This window comes from Haemaphysalis longicornis, unplaced genomic scaffold, assembly GCF_048455015.1.
Source record: "Haemaphysalis longicornis isolate Haplotype H1 unplaced genomic scaffold, Haemaphysalis longicornis Haplotype H1 scaffold_5, whole genome shotgun sequence".
In the NCBI taxonomy this organism is placed as follows: domain Eukaryota; kingdom Metazoa; phylum Arthropoda; class Arachnida; order Ixodida; family Ixodidae; genus Haemaphysalis; species Haemaphysalis longicornis.
Window position 1 is genome coordinate 5,564,208 of NW_027526385.1, and position 22,243 is coordinate 5,586,450.

General features: G+C 47.5%; 1 protein-coding gene and 1 long non-coding RNA gene across 2 annotated transcripts; one reads left to right on the forward strand and one right to left on the reverse strand.

The window, feature by feature from the left end:
• Positions 1–2,621: 2,621 nt before the first annotated feature.
• On the reverse strand, positions 2,622–10,309 carry LOC144137835 (uncharacterized). The gene is made up of 2 exons (XM_077669847.1): positions 10,207–10,309; positions 2,622–7,543 (listed from the first exon to the last, which is right to left on the reverse strand). The coding sequence occupies exon 2, from the start codon at positions 7,517–7,519 to the stop codon at positions 5,468–5,470; it is 2,052 nt and encodes a 683-aa protein (XP_077525973.1). The 5' UTR covers positions 7,520–7,543; positions 10,207–10,309; the 3' UTR covers positions 2,622–5,467.
• Positions 10,310–12,260: 1,951 nt separating this feature from the next.
• On the forward strand, positions 12,261–20,252 carry LOC144137836 (uncharacterized). Its single transcript, XR_013315742.1, has 3 exons — positions 12,261–12,472; positions 12,926–13,078; positions 15,809–20,252. It is a non-coding gene; the product is annotated as an uncharacterized LOC144137836 (long non-coding RNA).
• Positions 20,253–22,243: the final 1,991 nt, after the last annotated feature.

Genomic DNA, 22,243 nt, shown 5'->3' on the forward strand with positions numbered 1-22,243 from the left:
CCACTGCCGGTCTCGTCACGCGTCATATCGAGGTAGAACTTGAAAACGCTTAAAAGCAGTATAAGCAGAAGTCGCCCGCGCAGCGCCGACGCACACGAATCGCGTGCAAAAACGTGTCAAGCGTTTTATTAGTCTCTAATAAACAAAATGAGTATTAGCGAATCCCTTGATTCAATGCACGGCGCTAACGTAGCCCAAATCATATCACATTGTTCAGTACACTTCCGAACGCGATGGTGGGAGGTTAGTCGCTCAAAAGCAAATCGCGCGCGGCCGCTTCCGTCAGCCGCCATGTTGTTTGTTTCGGTATCACGCGGCAGTGGCCGCCAGAGTTACTGGATATAGACTGAGTAACTCTGGTGGCCGCTGCCGATTGCTTCGATGGTTGTCATCTCTCAGCAAATGTGTTCTTCCCGCTCAACCTACAGCGCATGGTTATTCCGGATGCTTATAGAAAAGCTTTTCCTTTTTTAACATCTGCCGCGCATGCCGCGAGCGCACGGCTCTTGTGGGAGCATCGATCATTGATGGTAAAGGCGCCATGTGGGTTGACGGAAGCGCTTCTCTTTGCGATACGATTTTCTAGGCGGCGGTCACTTTTTTTTGAGAGATGCAATTTTTTGGGGTCGACCTACATTCGAGTCGACTCACAATCGTGTAAATATGGTACAGAAGCTGGAGGGGCGTACTCGATATACAGAAAGGCCAAGTATAAACATCGCCAAAAAGAAGTTTTTTTTTAGTATTCGAGCTATGCGGATACTGGCAAAACGTTAGGTGTTGATTACTGAAGCTAAGGGATTGGGAGTTATGAGCCCTTAAGTGACGTACATTTGGAGTTGAGGATCGCAACAGAAGTTAAGGATACAGCTGTGTACCGGGCAACAAGACGGATCCTGTGGCGGGAACATTCCCGGCCGTAGTCCCTCTAGTGCACCGTGCACCCTAGTGCACCGTACATTTGGAGCATAGGAGTTAAGCTTGGAGTATGAGGCACTCACTTGCATGCACTGAAGCTTGAGTCTAACTGCAGTTTGCAAGTTTCTCTTTTATTCCTCGTGTACCCCGGTATTTTAATGTAAATAGTTCAATATTGAGTTTTTTGCTTCCCTTGATCACAGTTCATCACTTCGGCCACTCTCTTCGAGAACTTCAACCCCCCCACCCGGCTGGACCTCTTACCAAATGAACCTGCGTCTTGGCGACCAATTCCTTCAATGACACTGTGCTTCAAGAACCAAACTTTGTCAAGCCACAGAAGGAAGCAATACTGGCAGGATGTCTCTAGCATCTTGGTTCAACTTTATTCACAAGCGGTTGTCCAGCATACACGCTCTAACAGCCCTCCTCCACGAGCATGGTGTCGGCAAGAGCAGTGGCATCCAACACATCACACCACCAGCGCTCGTTCAGAACCTCCAATCGCATGCGCACATCTTTGCATGTGTGGCTCGTGAGCAGCTCTTTTACAAGGCCAGAGGCTCACACAAACTCGGGCATGGTGGCCATGGTCCGGAAGCCTTCCCGCACCATGGCCGCCGCCCGTGCCTCGTCAACAGACTCCAGCCTGGCCACCCCTTCCACCAGCTCTGGATGACGATGGACTTGTTCCAGGGCCAGGGCGCAGTGCCTATGGGCACATAAAGAGAAAGGGAGGAAGGGACGTCTGCTGACAAACTTCGGATTTTCAAGACGGTAATGCAACTGGACATACAAAGGTGAAGCGTTGCGAGGAAACAAAATTATTTGTCAAATCATATCCCTCAGGCCACGACCATATCAGCAAGCTCAGCATTACAATGCATAAAAAAAGCAATATCAAAAACGCTGCAACCAAGGATACATCACATTTCATCAACCATGTGAGATGATCAGGAAAGCTTGCCTTCAGTAGTAACTAAACTCAATGACACTAAAGATTAGACTATGGTAGTGTTGTCTATGGATCAGCCACTAAAACATCCCTCAGAATGCTGGACCCAGGGCTCCATCTGGGGCTACGCCTGGCGTGTGGCGCCTTCCGGACTAGTCCTGTTGAAAGCCTGTATGTAGAATGCAACAAATGGAACCTACAACGTCAGCGAGCATACACAGATCTCCTTTGTGCTTTTAAAATTTCATCCATGCCACACAATCCTTTTAAATCAGTTTTTCATGATACATCCATGACTGAACTCATTTTAAATAGAACACCATTCTCTGCTCCCTTCTCTTACAGAGTCGCACCATTCTTTGCTCCCTTCTCTTACAGAGTCAGAGAGGAAGCGTCAGAGCTTGCTGTGTCCTTTTTAGATACAATCCAAAGTTCTCTAACATTTTATAGCACCATGGCATCTCCGCCCTGTATCATGCGACACATCTTTCACACATGTATATAAAAACCGAGCTCCCACATGTGCAATTCTGCAGCACTTCTTGTATTTGCAGCAGAAGTACCAATGTTCTGAATTTTATACGGACGCCTCTAAAACTTCCACCTCGGTGTCCTGCGCGGCGCATGGGCCCGGCCCTAGTGTCACTAGAACTCTTAACAGTAATACAAATATCTTTACGGCAGAGGCTTATGGTGTACTTTGTGGGCCTGCTCTCTACGGCATGCCAAGGAATGAGGCACACTGCGGTTGCGTGAAAGAACTCTTTACTTACATCCTCGTCCGGGAATACACACGCACACACCAAAAACGCTCTGCGCGTCCCCAGTCCGAGTCTCCCCAGCCCCGCGCGCGGTTCATCAGCACCACCGCCCGCTCCTTCACCTCTCTTCCCGCTGCCCCGTGTCCGCCAGCGCCATCCCTCGGGCCCTGACGTCCCCAAGTCTCGCGGCCCCGGTGGCCGCACGGAAGGCGAGGAGGGCGAGGGAAGTGAGCCCATGGCGAGGGGCTCCGGGCGACACCCCCTAGACCAGAAGGTGTCGTGCCAAGCGCTCCCCACAACTACTGGTTGTTAATCATATCCTTCAAAGCCACATCCATCAATCCATTATATATACAGATTCTCTCAGTGTTGTGCGGGTATTGTCGTCAACAAAGTCTTCAAAAAATTACGTAAATCTTATCATCAAAGGTATTGTCTGTGTATGTCCACAAATTTGAACTCGTCCTTTGCTGGGTCCCTGGCCACTGTGGTATAGCCGGGAATGAAGCAGCGGATCGAATGGCTGCTGCTGCTACTCTTGAATACAGTAGACATAACCACATTACCCTACACCGACGTGAAACCACACATCAGACAACAACTTCGAAAAACATGGCAAACACACTGGAGCGAACAAACAGACAAGTTACACGTAATAAAACCTCTTAGGACCATACACCACCGACACACAAAATAGATACACTGAAGTTGTCTTGGCTAGATTACGGATAGGGCACACACATGCAACGCACTCGCACCTGCTCACTGGATCTCCAAGACCTCTGTGCAGCAGGTGCGGAGAGGCCCACATCCTCATACAATGTAAGGCACTCGACATTACACGACACAAACACTTCCCACAACTACACACACTACACATTCCACCACAGCCATCATACTTCTTAGGAGATGATGCCATGTTCTCTGTTCAGCGCACCTTTAAGTTCCTATCTGAAGTTCATTTCTTACAACTCATCTCATACCACCCGTAATTTTACCCCTGGTCCTATACACCAGCCACCTTATTTAATTCTTAACCACTGATGTTCTTCACCCTGGCCCTTTACACCAGCCGTGCTCATAGTCATAAAGTGATTTTAATCGGTTTCCCTCCTCATCAAATAACTTTGCATTTGGCGCTCTTTGCCCATGTTGGCCTTGCGCCATTAAACAAGGACGACACATTAATGTTTTGAGCGCCGCAACGAAACGTTGGTTGTGAAACCACCCAATCTCAACTTTTCTCCCCCCTTCAGCCTTTGAAAGCAAAGCTCAAGGCAGGCAAGGACACACAACTAAAACTAGCGCAACTGGCACTCGTGTAATTTTTATTAGCGAGGTGCCAGCAGCGCAACTGATCAATTCACTGTATCCTGGTTTCATGTACTGTATGCTCTAGAAAGGTTCCATGACTAACTTCTCATATCTGGTGAAGTTTCTGAGAAATATAAGATTATTAAGAATTTTATTTGGTGACACGTGCTAGCCACAGTCAGAAAACAAAACAAAATGTGCTAACCAAAACACAAGACACAATTAAACTATTCCAGGCCTTGATTCCTACCTGATATCATGAAATTGAATGCCAGTCACTTATGATTTATGATGACACACATAAATGATGCACATAACAAACACACTTATGACACATATTGTTAGAAACAACAATCACCACACAAAACTGTTCGTGCTTATGCTTTGGCAATAATACTTAAATATGAGACCAAAAATAATGTATGTGGCATCAAGGTTTTAGGTGAGTATTTCAAAACTGATAACTGTTTTTGAAAACTACAATAACAGCAAGTTGCAAGAAACTGCCAGTTTGAAATTACGTAACTTCGAGCTGCATTGAAAATTGCTGTTCAAAATAGTTTCCAACTTCTTTAAATAACGTCCCGTATAAAAAACATTTGCAAATTTTGCAATGCCTACCCCAAGTGACACATTAGCATACCTGCCAGGTTCGCCGAGATGGCATTAGGGAGATGTCCCGGAGGGGCGGGGGGGAGGCAGAGGAGGAGGGATACAAAAATTAGTAGCAACAGAATGCAATGATTTACATTTACATGCATTTCTAATTTAGTTACAACAGAGTAGGGGCTGAACTGCTTCGTCTAAACTACTAACGAGCTACACGACTGGTCAGCTGCTAAATCTTCGATGTGGCTGACGCTGCCTTTTTCAAGAAGCCCTGGGAATACTGTCAAGCATAACAATGTTCGTTCCTGCTACACTTCGCCAAAAGAACGCGACTGAGCTCGGATTGTGCCAGAACTTGATGCTCGGAACTGGGGGCAATTTTCTTTTACCATGCTGAACTGCCTCTCGCATTCAGCGTTTCTGTGGTACTGACCAGTTCAACTTGCACGCATTGCCAACTATGCTTTACAAGTTATTACGATGCCCAGTGGTGTAGGATGCAATTGGGTTGTCAGGTAGCTCCAGCGCAATGTGGCTAGACTGGGAGAAAGGTTTGGCCAAACACGGGTGTGTATTCGGGAGATTTTTGTTTCGACCGTACAAATCGTACAAAACCACCAAAATCCGGAAGTCTCCCAGATAATGAAACCTGGCAGGTATGCATTAGTGATAAAGAAACTGGTTTCCATTGCACTTTCCATGTGCTCAGATTTCAGCCACCCCTGAATCAATTCCAAGCATATTCCATGAAGCTGTCCTCCTATGTATTGAGATCTGCTTGCATCGGCACCGAAGCTCCGAGCCAACGAAAAAGAAACTGAACCGTAAAACAGCATCACCTCATGACTACCAAATCACCCACTTTTAGACTAGTGCACGAGACAAGCTGGTCACCAGTAGAGGTTCCAGCCTACAAAGTTTTTTGAAGTTGTCCCAAAGCATGGCTCACAATCTGTTCACAGTCAGCCACAGTTTTACCCGTAGCCTCGGTAAGCGCATCGAGTAGAGAAGCTCTGCCAGCAAGCTTGCGGAATGCTTCTGTGGACTCAATCCCATTTTCCCTTCCCAAGGCAAAGCTGACGGCTCTGGTCAGCAGACCCCTGTTCCTCCACAAGATCTCCCACACTGGTCGCATGCTTTCTCTATCAGGCTCGTACTGGAAAGACAAGTCCGTCAGCACTTCATTGCCCTGAATGCCTTTGACAAAACGTGCAAGGGGTTTTCCATCGAGAAAGAAAGCGCGAAAAGCGATTGAATGCAGCGTTTTGTTGACCTTTAGCAAAGCTATCAAAGGCTTCACGACTTGGGCGGTGCGAAGGCTGCCAGAAAATTGAGCTGAGCACACAGTGTGGTTTTGCGCTAGGGCACCCAAAACAGCAGGTATGACGGGACCTTTGTGGGTCACTTCCTTGATGACCAACTTCTTCAAAAACCGCGTCGAAATTAACAGCGCCGAAATCGCTTCCCCAAAACCTTTTTCGTCCGAGTGCTCACTGCCGATGGTGAGCTCGACAACAAAAATAGAAGCCGCATCTAGAACACGATGAATAGAGTCCATGAGCACTCGCCGGGTCCAGCAAAGTCGAAGCCGCTTCATTTTCTCGTTCCCCTCGGATTGTCCATCTGGTGTCTGCCTGCTCAAGCACTTGGCTATCTGTTCAAGCCCCCAGCCGTTCCAAGTCACTTCGAGGCGGCCGCAGACTCTGGAAAAATCGAAGTCTGCGGGCAGGGCCCAGTCTTCGGGCAGAGCTACAATTCCCAGGTTCACCTTTTCTAGACTTTTGTTATGCGACATGACTCTGAGAAATCTCTCCACAACTTGCTCACTTATCTGACTATGCTCTAAGCAGAGTGCACTCAGCGTGCTGTTGACTGCCATGGCGTCTGCGAGAGCATTGGTGCCAAAGTCCCCCACACGGCAGCCGGAGAACTCCACTTCCTCCAGGGTTGTGTTGTCTCGGAGCAGCTCGGCAAAGGCCATGGCACCCTCTTCGCAAAGTTCAATGTTCCGGAACCTTAGAACCTTGACGCTCCGGTTCGCGGCAAACTCGTAGATCGGCGCAGTCGGCACCGGGTAGTCCTCCAGAGGGGCATCGGAAAGGCACAGTTCCTCGATGGCAGTGTTGTGCGCGAGGCAGCTCAGAACTTCACCGACGAGTTCTCCCGACACCACAGTCAGTGATAGCGTCCGCAGCGCTGTGTTTGTCTTCAACAGTGGCACCAGTCTCGGCAAGTTCGTGGCACCGCGCGAAATGATGAGTGAAGTCAGGCTTGCAGACGCCAGCAGAGCCCGCGAAATCTTAGCAGCAGCCTTCTTGTTTTCTGGGAATCTTTCGATCAACAGAGAGGTGAGCCGGCCAATCTTTAATGTGGAGCAGATGCCCGTCACGGCACTAGACTCGACTTGGCCGACCAACTCCAGCCTCTTCAAACCTCCCATGTGTGGCAGTGCTCCAACGAGGACTGAAAAAGCTTTGGTCCTTATAGCAGAGCGGCTGAGGCCAAGCCTCACTTCCGTGACACTTTGATTGGAGGCTAGTGCGTTGGCGACGGCCGATGGTGCACACTCGAACAGGTCCGCTTCCCCGTCCAAATTCACGGTGCGGAGACAGCGGTGCCGATTGAGGATCCAGGATGTGAGGAAGGCGGCGTCGCTGAGTGCACTGTCGGGGCGGCAGTCGCCCATGTCGCTCGGAGCAACGTTAATCAGAGACAAGGCACCTGTGCTGGACTCTCGGAGCTCGAGGGAGATGCTCTCCAGAACGGAGTTGAGAACGGCCACTTGCGATGCGATCCAGCAGCCAGACACCGATGCGTTCACAGTCTGGTCGCAAGGCATCAAGAGGTCGACGCCACGAGCTTTCAGCGAGGTCATAAACTTCTGCACAGCTGCAGACTGTACCTCGGTGTCCAGGCATGGTTGCTCCTGAGCGAAGCCCACAATTTCTGCCTCGGGAATCATGCTGCAAAGTTCTCTTATGAGCCACTGAAACAGAAAAAAACATTTTCATAAGCTGATGTGAACATGCAAACATTGCCAGTAATCTCGAGTTCACTACAGCCAACCAGATGTTATAGAAATTTGTATAGTGTGCGAATTTCATCCTCTAATCTAGAGCTTAGAAAACAATCATACCAATTATTTCTCTAAATTACATAACAAAAGAGTAACTGAAAGTTTGCCTTCAGTTAAATTCAAATCGTTTCATCATTGCAAATCATTCAATATTCGTAAGAATTTGCTGCTGATGCAAACTTGCGAGCCTTGCTAATAACGTCAAGTTCACAAGACAAACGGAAGCTAAGAAAATTGTTTTAACACGCCAATTTAAGCAGGTAAGCCAGGGGTAACAACATAGCTACAAATATTACTCACCTAAAGTTGCACTGCGGAACAAGCTTCTAAAAGTTTACCTTGACTTACAATTCAAATCCCGTAGCCTAATTTAGTTGATAGCATTCTACTACGGCAAGGGGCAAGCAGACTGAACCTTCGAACTAAACGTAATTTATGCGTTGTAGTTCAGCGCGTGTTCTCGGACTGAAATAAAGCAGCTGCCCTCTTGATGCGAAAACCGTGGATAGGTAATTTTGACTTCAGTTGATATTGTCTGTTGCGTGGCTTGAACAGGGCAGCAGGCACTAAACGGCCACACCATCCCCCCAATCCTGACATGGCTCACTTTCGTATGGCAAAATGTGTACCCTTCTATGCCCGTTGTCAATGAAACTACCAGCTGTCACCTGTAACAATACTTATAAATGACAACACGTAGGCTGTCTCACAGCAACTGTTTCCTGGCACAAAATTATTTTATACAATTACTTGCCAACACGTTTCATGTGAGAGGGATTCAAACTTGAATCAAATGCTTGTTTCTGATTGATTGATTGTAGGGTTTAACACACTGACGCAACGCAGGCAATGAGGCGCGCCGTAGTGGAGGGCTCCGGATTAATTTTGACCACCTGGGGATCTTTAACGTGCGCCGAAATCTCGAACCCACGGGCATTTTTGCTTTTCGCCTCCATCAGAAAAGCGGCCGCCGCAGCCAGGAATCGAACCCGCGACCTCGTGCTCAGAAGCGCAACGCCTTAGCCACTGAGCCACCACGGCGGGTAAATGCTTGTTTTCTGAAAGTTTAGGGTGGCCCAAAAGTTATTACTGGCAGCATTACAAACAAATTGTGCAAACCATTGAAAACATTGTACTGTTTTAGTGAAATATTGCAACAAAGAAACGTGTAAACGCAGATCGAAAGTAAATATAGAGCACCTAACAAGTTTGGAGTAAAACAAACATGTCACGGTTGGAATCTAAGAAGACCCTGATGTCTCAATTTTTTTTGTGTCATTAGTGTTGCAAAAGTATCTTTTTTGCTGCATATTGAAGAAACTGACTTTGTGGCTTAGTAAACTGTACAATTTTGTCAGCATTAATCAGAACTGAGAGAGCACACGCCACGTTTGAGATGACGCTAAAAAAAGAAAGTTTAGTTCCCTTCTACCTTCAGAAAAACTGGGGGAAGGAATCATTGATGCGACTTTCAGTGTTTTGAAATTGTGTGTTGTGAATTACATTAAGATACAACCGTACTTGAAGTTGGACATTAATACATGATATAAATGCTTCTTGAAAAGCCATGAGAATTGCGCAGAAGGATGACACACTGAAAGAAGGACAACAGGACGAGCGCGTCCTGCAGTCCTTCTTTCTGTGTGTTACCCTTATGCGCAATTCTCACGGCGTTTGAAGTATCAGACAAACTAGCCTATCAACAAATCTAAATGCTTCTGTTGTGCCAGGCCTAGCACTGAAGTTGTCAAATCACCAGCTTTCCAAAAATTTTGCTAGCTGCAGTTTTAAATCCTTCCACAAAATAGCCTAATGTACCCTGATTAAGAATTTCATGATGGCTGTCATATTGTGCATACAGGAACGAGTAGGCATAGCCGAAAAATTGGGAATATTTACTCCTGCTACTTCGCAGTTCACAAACCATTATTGCTGAGCGCTTTGCCAAACGGTCTAATTTCATCGTTACAACCGTCAAATTTATATCTGCGTTTAACAGATTTAAATTAGCGCACCTAGGACTGCAAAATGTTTGTTGGCATGCTCATATTAAAGTCCTTTCAACCACCGCCGTGTGGTCAGATCGGCCAAAATTGCAACGGACGAGCTCACGAAGCTGGTTCAAAAGACGCGCTAATTTTATCCAGCCAATGTGAGCAGCAACAGCTCCCGAGCACACGGCAGGCGTTTTCGCCGGTGGTTTCACGGCGTGCACTTGACTTTCGGGCCCGTTGCATCGTCCTCAACTTTGAGAATTTTTGCAGGCCGATAGCCGTTTTCGCATTGAGCCAAACATGCAGCCCCGGAAGGACGACACGCTATCATAATTGATTTCCCACTCCCTGAATGTACCGGTTGTTTAACAACTTAACTACCGGTATTTAGCTTAATTCAGTGATACCTCGTGATTGTTTCAACAGGTGTTACCACTCTGTTAAAAAAATCAGCGCGCGACAACACGGCGTTTGTCGCGTGCACCTAAACTAACTGCACCGCTTGTACTCCGTCGGCGACCACACTACGTCGAAATCACGCAATAGCGTGTAATGAGTGGAAGCGTTCTGGCGTCTTACCAGTCATGTGCACAGTCTCACAGGCGTGGAGATTATGATCCGAGACGCGACCGTAGAAAAACGCAAGTTTGAAACCATCCAAACTCATGTGCGCGCACACAACCAGTGCTGCCACAGGCAAAGAAAAAGAAGTAGTAGATTTTTGCTTGAAAAATCAGCAGAAATCATTAAAATTTGGCTCAAAATTCAGCAGAAATCAGCAGATTTTTCTATTCAAAACAAGTAAGAAAGAGCAACTTTCCATTTCAAACTTCTTTGTTAACGCTCGTTAGCCAATTCGTGCACGCGCACGCGTATGGTGGCGCCGCGTGGGGGGAAGATACGCATATGCAACTATGGTGCTTTTATTTTTATTTCTTTTTGGGTACTATATGCTCTGTGCGCGTCGGCGTCGCAAACAGCTGAACTGTGTACTGCGGGTACTGTCGTCGGTTTTTATTAGGTTAATTCCGGTGAGTTTCATTAAACTGACCGGAATACCCCTTATACCCTTTATTTATACCCCTTATGTTAATTACATTGTTACAATAAAACACGCATTTGCTTCGTTCCTACTGAATTTTGAGGGGTTCGCAATGAAATCGTATCGGAAACTACATTTTTAAAGAAAAACTTTTTAGCTCTGCCAGCCAACGGTTCTTTCATGGTGTGCGGGACAACAAACTCCCATCGCGGCGGAGGTGGCGGCGGGGGGAGGGGGGTTCATCCACGGAGCACACTGTAGATGGCACGGCGAATTTACCCAGCGTTCCCCGCGCGAAAGTGCCTGCTCGCTGGCAGCGGCGTCGGCGGTACGGCTTTGTCGTCTGCTTTAGCGACGGTTGTTTTTGGGCCTATTTTGGCGCAGCTTCGCGTCCATTGCGCGCTGCCTTTGCACGGCTTGATTAACTTGTTCGACAGCACCACCAGGGTAACCCGCACCCCACTGGATTAAGTGGCCGTGCGGCAAACATACTTTAACGATTGGTTTGCAGGGCGGGAACCACATACGGACGTCTGGCCGCAAGAGAAACGCTACCTTTTGCCCACAGCTTGCCACGAATGGGACCCCGTTTTCTAAATTGGTGAATACCTATTGTTTTAAGAGGTATTACAAAAGGCAAAAGGAGAAACTGGTTCTGATAAATAGAGATTATAAAAGTTCCCGCAGCTCTCTCGCAATTCTAAAACTTACTGAAATAACTTGCTTAAATAAGTATAAATGGGAATCACTAAGCTCACACGCCGAATCGTTTCGGTGTCTGCGCTTGTGTCGCGCGGTGGTGTAGCCACAAGCTAGCACAAAAGGATGGCTAGGTTCCGCTGTCTCACCCTCCGAAAGACGCTCCTCTCCGTTTTGTTTCTCCCGCCTCACGGCCGTGCTACAGCGGCGAGGTGGCGGCGTCCGCCGCTCTAGACCGCCGGCCGTGGCCGACGATGCTGTTGCGTTCGGGACGCCGCCGCCGCCCCCGCGAATTCAAAGTAATGGCTGGCAAAATCTCTGCTTTCACTCTTTGTAGAGCCACCTGTGTGAATTAAAGTGACTTCTCATGGGCAATGGCTGCTGGTGTCGTTTAAAGCTTTGCTTTCCAACCACCTTCCAGCGTGGATTGGAGCCAATTCTTTTTTGGGGTGGCTTTCAGTTCTTGACGAAAAGCCAATCAGAATAGGTTCTCGGAAAAATGGCGACGCCCGATTAACTCGAGCTGAAGTCAAAATTGTGGTAGCTTTCGGTAACCTGATGTGCAGAAAGCCAAAAAATCAGTAGATTTTGCACTCTTATCACTAAATCAGCAGAAATTGAACAACAACAGCAGATCTACTGATAAATCAGTAGCAGTGGCAGCACTGCACACAACGCTGATCTCAAAAGCTCAAACACTGACAACAAAAAAGAAACAAGTCGATTGTTGATTGGCTGGCCGCGCTTTTCACATTCGTATTAATTTTTGTTTCAATAACTTGCACTAGTTTTTAAATTTGTAACAAAAATGACAGGCAACGTTACTTATTTTGTCTTTAAGGTAAAAATCCGCTAGTCTTTTGTCCGAAAATTATAGCAAAGTCTCAATCCAATCCACGCCGAATCATTTCTTCGATGTCGTCGCCGTGGAGTGGCTGCGCAGGTCGCGAGCTCAACAAAAAAAAGTCCATTAACTATCAATATGAGTCGATACGTTCATATCGTCTCCCATTATTTCTTTATTAGTTAAGATAACTTATCTCCTAGGCTTTGTTAGGTGTTGACAGCGTCCGGGAAACGGAGGCTACGTGATGACCGGGACGGGTGAGGTCCTTGTGTCGGCGTTCCCTCGTGTCGTAACAAAGGCGTTTCAGGCGACTACCGGATTTGAAAATGTTTGCGCGCTTTTCTTGGCAATCAAGTAAGTGTAGAGCCATGTGGTCGCCCTGCGTTCGCGAACAAATGACGACGCGTTGTCAGTGTGGGGCGGACAGCACACGTGTTTATTATCACGCTGTTGTGGTTCGTTCAGCGTCATGACATGGCAACTGGGGGGGGGGGGGGGGGGGGGGGGGGCGTGGTGTTAGGCACTGAAAAGGTTGACTTTTTCACGTGTTTACTTTGGCAACAGCGTAAATGAAGTACGCCGCCGCTCGCAAATTTGAATACAGGCCACGGTGGCCGCATATTAGTAGGAAACTCTGGGACAGCACGAACAAGGTGTTTCCTCTGCCGACCGGAGCTGGCGGCTGCAGTGTTGGTGTGCTTGTATCGCAGGAGCAAAGCAGCAACAAGCGCCTGTTGGTCGTGCCACGCTCCGGAGGCGCGACGTTGGACGTGAACGAGGTGACCTGTGGAAGATGGGCATTTCAGCACCTCGTCCCCAGGGATGTGGTGTAATGTCACGGCAGCGAGGTGCCCACGGTACAGGTCTGTGTTCACAAATTTCCTGGCTTCTGAGAGGAACGGTTGTGCGTGTAAACGAATTTTGAGAGGTTGAAAGGGTCCATGAAGAAAAAATACGACATTGTTCAATTTGAAGTAATGCTTTTTTTAAACGAAAAAAATTCAGCTCCATTACAGCCAGGAAAGACGCTTCCTTAAGTAAGAAAATGCAGAGTGTTCTCCTTACATTCATCGACGCGCAGAGAGGAGCCACGAACTCTGAACTCTGAGTCAGCCGGTGTCCCTTGGAGGTTGAAACAAGTGTGTTGTGTGTTTGTTCTTGTGCTTGTGTGTGTGCGCTTCTCCTTCCCTCGCTGAGCCGGGGACAGCCGGAAAAGGAGTTCAGCTTGTTTCTCCCACTGTCCTGCAACCCCGGCGAGGTGTTGAGTTGCGTTATACAGAACCGTGCCACACCTGGGGCCGGAGGCCACCAGTCTGCCGTTGCCAGCCCTCAAGACAGCACTACTTTTTTTTTTTTTACAGAGCTAACCAGAGGAAGGAACCTTTCTTTTTCCAAATTGTAACCTTTTCCTGTTTTTTATTTATCCTTAACTGAAATTTTTCTTTTAAGGCTTCCAATGTTTACCCGTCATCTTTATGGATAGCGGACGCATCGACCCGTCGAACAGCGCACCGCGAGGCCAGACTACAAAGTATTTGGAAGCTTTCAAATGTCACACTGAAGTGAGATATGTGGAGGGGCAATGTAATATAATAGGCCAGTGCTACAAAAAACAGTTAAAGTGCTGAGCATGAGCATCCATGTGATACAATGAAATGGAACCACAGAGGCACATCTACAATCTGCCAGTAATGTTTCTCGGTTGTGGTTTAGTTAGGTTGTGTCATTTTCAAGCTCTGTACCGCCGTTGGCATCACGTTTTTAAACTAGCTGCATAGGTAGCAATATCCGCCATCTTTCAATGCAATAAGAGAGACCAGAAGAAACTATGCACGCGCTTGCGATGCTGCGGAATGTTAGTAGAAGGTTTTTATTCGAAAATAATATCTTTTCTCATAAAAGTAGTGTGAAAGCAGCACTTGCATGTCCGTTGACCGTTCCTATAGCATCTGTCACAGAAAAAAGGCATCTTTTATAAATCTTTGACTACTTGCATTCCTGTGGGCAATGTTTGCTGTATCTGGGCTGGCCCAACACCACCCCCACCCCTTAGACATGTCCAAAACCTGTAGACCTAGGTTGAGGTGTTCTACGCATTGGTATAAACCTTTGTGCTACTCTTTTCTCGCTCTAACTGAACCAAAACCAGCCTTGCTCGTGGTAACAAATACATCCACGCAAAGATCGGCGGTCGTATTCTCGAAGTGCAAGAGCTAAGGAAACTGCTTATCTTCTAAACAATAAACTGCATTTTTTTTAATGAACTACAGGGTGCTGGCTAACGAAAGCTGCTATCCAGTATCATACGAAGAAACGGTTTTGTTAATCCGGACCTGCTTTTTTGCTTGCAATGTCAAGGATTGCCACTCCGGCACGTATTCGAAGGGAAAAGTAACTGCTGACAGTCTACTTCAATTTGGTTGATAGTACCGTGAAGTCGGAATTGCACCTACTTGAATTAGCTCGGCGAGATTAGTGGAAGTTCTTTGGTGGAAATAACAATGCGAAACGTGACACTACTACGGGCATTTGGAGGCTCCTGTGAGCAGAGGCTCCACACCATCACCTACGTCACGTCTGGCTGCTGGTAATGGCCTCCTTTCTTTTCCTAGTTTCCGTTTTGAAAGTGCAAATTTTCACGAGCCATTTGTGTAGGCAGTGTTTCATTTCATTTTATTTTTCTTAAGGACCCCCAAATGGGGATATTACATAAGGGGTGGTGTGAGCAGAGGAAATAGTAATTTGTGGCCACAAAAAAAATTAACAGGACAGGTGAGCCGTTACTTCGGCGCTGAAAGAAGACAGGCTGGTGATGGCGGCGATACGGTGGGGAAGGCCGTTCCAGTCCTTAGCCGCGCGGGAAAAAAAAAAAGGCAGCGAAGGTGGTGGTGCGGTGACCTGAAACTTGAAGTGTATGACCGGTGCAATGAGGTATGTACGTCGGTGGGGTGATGTAAGTTGCGCAGTTGAGTGAAGAATAACAGAATCTATGAAAGAGAGAAAGGGTGGCGATGCGACGTCGAAAAGAAAGAGGCTCCATTACCGATTGGGATTTTAAAGATGAAATGCTGATATCGTAGGAGTATGCCGAATGGATGAACCTGGTAGCACAGTTTTGAACAGATTCAAGTGCGTTGATGAGATATATTTGGTGTGGGTTCCAGATGGCGCATGCGTATTGAAGTTTGAAAAGAACAAGGGATTTGTACGCGAGTTGCTTGACATGTGGCGGAGCATGGCGCAGATGACTGTTTGAAACAGTGTTTTACAGTTAGCACTCTTTTTATGTGTACTATTAGATGACATTGTTTTTACATTGGCAGAAATTTGACTGCAGCTGGCGTTTGAGATATGTTGCTGACCTCGGTAAGCACCGGGCGTGTGTTAAGGGCATCCAGAACGAAATATTTGGGGGGCATCCCTTTTTTTTGTGTGGTCTCTCTTCAGCAGGGCTGTTTTACTACTCATTTGGCATTTAATTTTGCAGGAAAACTGAGCTTATTCAGATCTCATTTGGTTCTAAAAAAGCAGACATTGATTCTTTTTCCTCTTTTGTGACATCGTTATATCTGTGTTGGTTAACTGCTGTGCAGGCCTTCTGGTAGCTTGGCGAAGCTGAAAGCGGGCGTTCGGGGTTTGCGGTAAGCCACTTACTCGTCTTGGAGTCTTCTGCCTGAGGCGTCTGCAAGACCATCGGTGGTGTCAGCACAAGTAGGGCAAACTTCCAATGAAACTTCATCTCGTGGAAATTTGGTAACGCCAAAGCCTCTGATATTGTTATTGGGAATCACTTAAAAGTATCAGTTGCATACGAAACGTACAAAGCTCTATCAAACCGTGGACCATGGAATATATCGAATTTGGATAGTGTGATCACTTTGTGCCATGCGTAAATTAGGTAATTTATGGTTAGGTCATCGTACCAGGGAAACTATTTACTTGCTTGCACTCAATGCCAGTTTTTTCTTTAAACTTCCGGTTGAAAAAAAAAAAAGCCAAGGCAAAGTATTTTGAGTTTGCTGCTGTTTGAGTGGTGAACATTATTTGCGGTAATTTCCTGAAACTTTTGTCAGACAGCATTTGCTTCTATGTAGGCACAGTAAAGGACATTCATTTATTTTTGGTGTATGGTTGCAGAAAAACTTGCGCATTTTCAAGAACTGTGCCCTAGCCAAGCTGACGAGATATTCTGGAAAGATTCATTGTGTAAAAATAAAAACATGTAGACAGTTTTCTCTACACTGCTGCCAAAGGCTGAGGTGGCAGTAACTGTTGTGAAAACGCTCTGGAATTGAAGGAAGTAGTATGAGAAATATGGAGGGATGCTGCAGATGTCGTGTTTCACCACTTCCAAGGGTAGAGTGGTAAAAAAAAAAAAGAAAACTCGAAAATTCCAGAAGAATGTGGGAAGTTTTCCCAAGAACAATGTTGTGTGCCACCGCGCTATGCATATCTTGTGTTTTCTGGGGACACTCGTTATATGAGCATAAGAATTCGCGAAAAGGAAATCATTTCTAGTAGGTCGCAAAAAAGAAAACATGAAATCACGGTGTATTGTAATTCGTTCTGGCAAGCTACCCACAGTCTAATGTCCTCTGCAGTTGTTGTGCAAGGTCCCATTACAGTCACATCCCATAATTGTGGGCTTCCAGGCGGATGACTTGGCGAGCGGATGACACGGATGAGCGGATGACACGGGACGAGCTAGCGCTCGTCCCGTGTCACCGCTTTTTTCTTCTGTCCTCGTTTTATTGCGCTTTTTTACCATGTGGATGACTTGGTTTCCATTGCAATAGAGCAAAAGCTCAGTGATACAAATTTCATGGGGTCACGCAAAAATATTCATATCATCAAAACATACATGGAATGAAAGATAAACAAATCTTTTTGTGGGAGAAAAAATTTCTTATATCAGACTGTTTTTTTTTACAAAGATTCTTCAACGATCGACTTCTGGAAGGCGTAAAATTGTGGGCAAGTAACTTCATGAATCTTTTTGCCTGCCACTTGGCGCTCAGCACGTTGAGTGCCAAGTCCGTTTTAGCTGTTGTGGGTGGCCCATCGTGGCTTCTGCCACAGTCGCCATCGTTTTCATTGCTGGGCCTGTCGGGCTGTGTGGATATCTCTCCTGCAATGTCCTCCACGGTACCGTATTTACACGATTGTAAGTCGACTCGAATGTAGGTCGACCCCCAAAAATTGTATCTCTAAAAAAAAAAAATGTGAGCGCCGCCTAGAAAATTGTATTACAAAGCATGGCTTCCGCAATTTGCTGCTGGCAGCAGATTACGGAGGCCACGCATAAAGAGAAGCTCTTCCGTCAACCCACACCGCGGCTCTTACATCAATGATTGATGCTCCCGCAAGTGCCGTGCGCTCGCGGTATTCGCGGTAGATGTTAAGAAAGAAAAGCTTTTGTATAAGCACCCAGTATAACAATTCGCTGTGGGTTGACCGGGAAGAACACATTCGTTGCGAGATGACAACCATCGAAGCAACCGGCAGCGGCCACTGCCGTGATACCAAAACAAACAACATGGCGGCTGACGGAAGTGGCCGCGCGCGATTTACTTTTGAGCGACTAACCTCTCACCAACGCGTTCGGAAGTGTACTGAACAATGTGATATGATATGGGCTACGTTAGCACCGCGCATTGAATCAAGGGATTCGCTAATACTCATTTTGTTTATTAGAGTTAAATAAAACACTTCTTGACGCGATTTTGCACGCGATTCGTGCGTGTCGGCGTTGCGCGGGCGACTTTTTCACGCCCGTGGCGACAATTCCGCGCGCGCGGCACCTTCTACTGCTTTTAAATTCTACCAGTTCTACCTCGGTAAAACGCGCGCCAAGCGCGGCAGCGGGAGGATCCTGACGATGGGCACTCTTCATGGTGGAAGTTTGATAGCGCTTGGGAGATGTTTAGGCTTACCACGGTGACGGGTATTTGATTGGCGCTTTCCCTAGCGGTGCGGATAATGCTTTATAGTGCCGTTTTTGACCACATTATCAGCTCCTTTCCTGCACAAACGTCTTCGTTTGTGCCTTCAGGGATATCTTAGAGAGCGGTTAGAAGCGGTCGCTGGAGCTACGCGCACCTCTTCACGAATGGTGCCGCCATGTTGCCACCGCCGATCACGTAGCGCGCAGCATGCGGGTGGTATTCGCGGCAGCGTCAGTGCGGCGCATTTTCACGAGCAGAAGACGCCCCATGCTGTTCATAGTTTAGACCATAATTATGGGAACGAGGGTGCAAAGCTGTCCCCACCTCGTAGCACCCCCGATTTCTCGTTTCTCTTGCCGGTGCTAGCGGTAGACGGTTCGACTTCGATTCTAAGTCGACCCCCCAACATTGGATTGTCAAATTTGAAAAAAGGGTTCGACCTACGATCGTGTAAATACGGTATGCACACCATGTCGCAAGGTCGTCGTCGGCGCTGACAAAGTCTTGCTCTTCGCATGAAGTAACCGCGAGCTCGCGCCAGCTGTCAATCTCAAGTGCTGGCTGTTGCGTCTGCTCTTCAGATGGCTTGCCAAAGCCACACTTCACGAAACAGTTTGCCATCGTAGTCGGCAAGACACAATCCCAACTCATTGCGGTGAAGTGGATCGCATCTAGGATGGTAATCTAGGACATCTTTCTGCTCTGGCTTTGCTAGGAGGCAACGCCCCAAGAGGCTCTTGGAGTGATATTTCGCATTCCACATCCAGCAGTTGTAAACGGGTCGTCGTAAGAAGACGAGCTTAACATTTTAGAGGGTGGCATCTTTTGGGTGGGTGGCGCACCAATCCATAATTAAACAGATTTTTCTGTTCGGGCTGCCAATTTTTCGGTCAAGGTATGTTGAGAACTCTGCGAACAAGGCAGATGTCATCCAGGCCTTGCGGTTGGCCTCGTAAATTCGAGGCAAATAGCCGGCCATTTCAAAGCAGCGACGCTTCAGGTAGCAACCAATAACTGTCAGTTGTACCTTTTCTAAACCATCAGAATTGGAGCCAAGCGAAACAGTAACACGCTGCTTTCTTTTTTGGCCGCCTTGGCAGGCTTTGCCCTTAAAAGGCAGGCTCTTCTCAGGCTGCAAATTGTAGAACAGGCCGGCTTCATCCGTATTCCAACACATCACGTGGCTCGTACCCAATGATGAGTGAAGGCAGCGTGGTCCCCGTCCAGTCGTGCACGACGGCTTCATCCATCTTTTGTTCCTTTGTAGCTCACAGACTTGTAGACAAGTCTTTGCCTCACCTTAAGCCGGTGGACTGAACCACTGGAGGCTTGGAAGTTATTCACACCAAGGGAGAGGGCGACATCTCTGCCGTTCTCGTGCGGCACCTTGCCGTCGACGTTTACTCCAGCTGCTGTCACCTCCTTGAACAATGTCAGCAGAATTTCTTCGAGGTACACATGAGCAGTTTTTGCTTTCTTGGCGTTGACTCTGAAACGTTGCATATTCTTCATTATATGCTCACGCTAGCCTACAATGGTGCACAATGTGGACAGAGCGAAACCTAACTCCTTGGCGAGTGTTGTGTCGTGGGCGACGGCGAGCGGCCTCGGCAGCGACGGGAGCGAAGGCACAAGGTGCCGGCCCACGCACAAGCCCGCAAGAAAGAGTGCGACCTCGCTGTTACAATCCCAGACAAAGAATCATTTTTTCACATCACAACGGCACCACCAGACACGCATACGCACGTGATTGGAGCATTAGCATCACGTGCGTCCCACCGCAACGACATCTAGTTACAACCTAATGCAACAAAAACGCACACAGTGCGCGGGCGCTCCACAGAGGGCGCCACTACACCACAGTTTCATTTTTTGGTTTTGGTCTACCTTATGAAGGATACCTAGCTTTTCCATCAATGATAGCGACTTTCGCTGTCGCGACATGTTGGGGATGAATCAAGCTCCCTAGACGAGCCAACAGCGTGGGAGTGCGCGATTGCATGAACCTCCTTGAGGCGATAAACTCAAGCAAACACCACCGTAGTATGGTGCCATAGTCTTCTAATGGTGTAGGTAGCGAGTAGGGCGCATCTTCCAGGAGACGGTTCCCGGCCCCACACCCCAACCTCACTCGAAGCGAGGGGACCCTCTATCGCCAAATACAGACAGACTCTGTGCTCGCACCAGTACTGGGCCGCCACATAGCCACCTCAATCTACGGGACATCCGAGTGTACTGTCTGCCGCGCCACTCGCAGCACGCTGGCCCACATACTACAGTGCACACCCCAAGACACCGCACCCTCAAGCATCCGACAGCTACCAGTGACAGTGCGAAGAGCCATCACCTCGTCAGACTAGTACAACACCCAGAAATTAGTCGTCCAGTGCGTCCGGGAGGCCCTGGAGAGGCAACGGGTAGGCGGCGCGAGCCCCTTGGGGCCGAGCGCCGGACGCCTGACCTGAAGCTCCCAAGGCTGGCCCAGATGAAGCCATCGGCGCCACCGGACCGTTACTAGTCAATAAAGTCTTTTCTCTCTCTCTCTCTCTCAAGCAAACACAGGTTGATAGTAGACATACAAAAACACAGAGAATAACTAGTGTCCCACATTAAGGTGGGACACTGGTCTTAGAGCTATTTTTCTGAATTTTAGACCAATCTTGAAACTACATGCTCTTGTTCATGTTTTGCTCTGATTTCAAATATGTGAAATTAATTAGTTCCTGAGATAGTTTTAAAGAATCATTAATTAGTGCATCCATGTTAATTAGTAGGCTCTCCATGTTAGTTGATTAGCAGTACCTCCGTGTTAATTAATTAGCAGGCTCTCCTCTTCCTTTGGCTGCAGCTGCATTTTGGCAGCCCCACAAGTCCTGGGCCTGTCGGGCACAGGGTGTGGCTTGAAACGCTGTCATTTGAAGTCATGGGGCGAAACATTGCCATCACAGCCTTGTGCATCGCTGCAACATCTCCAGCACGGGATTTCAGAGCCCAGTGTAGTAGGACATCAATTTGGTGACAAGATCACCCGTCAGCCTTCCTCTGCCACTAAGGCTGTCTGCACCTTGGCCTTTGTACTCAGCCATTGCATTCTGCAAGGCTGTGAACAATCGCTTCCGCACATGAATAATGCAATCTTTTGTGATTGTTATATAGCCGTACACACGGGCCTCTAGCAATGCAAGAAATGTGCGGCTATCGCCATGCGAAAGTACAGGGGTGTACCGGAGGCCATGTTTTTCCCAAGACCTTTCAAACACGGCTAGTCCAGCCAGCACTTCCATTTCAGTTAATTTTTTTCTGTATTTTTTTTTTTTGGCACAAGTGGCTTTTCTTCCACGCGCTGTATGCTGGGTCGTCGTCTTTAGGGCCACGCTCACATCCGGCTTAGAAGTTACTAAAGACAACATAGTCGAGTGCGAGTCCAGTAAACAGCTCAGTTACTGCACTGACACCGATGTGGGATGAATGACCGCGGGTCATCCACTAACCGTCAAAGAAAACAGCAATGTTCCTGAGGTTGTCAGAGTTCAACTCGCGGTATAGCTGCCGGACAGAATTGGGGCTGTCCTGCAACACTTTTTCGGCTGCGCGTGTTGCTGCTTTGCTGCGGGCGTCAGTTTTTTTTTTTTTTTTTTTTTTCACATAGCCTTACCATGTCTTATTGTGCAAGCCACGGTGCGACATGTTCATCGCCGCAAACACATCGTTCAGTGCAGTTTGTCGACTTCCAGTGCTTTGCATTGCGCGTGCGGCAAGGATGTTCACGGCGAACAAGTTTATCTTTTGGCTGCTTTGCTAGCCAGTCTTCCTTTTTTTCTTCTGATGAACCCTTTTCCTATGAGGAAAAGGGTTAATCAGAAAACGCTGCAAAGGTAAGGCCCGGTCACAGAAAAGGACCGCTCCTATTGGCATCCCATCAATGGTTTGGCTTGGTAGAGTGAAGAGATCTGTCCCGACTACTTTAGATAGTATGGAACCCCTGTACACTGCTGCGTCATGATTCTGCCCTGGAGACCCTACATTAATGAACATGAACTTGTAGTTGTGGGATACAACAGCGAGCAGAATTATACTATACCA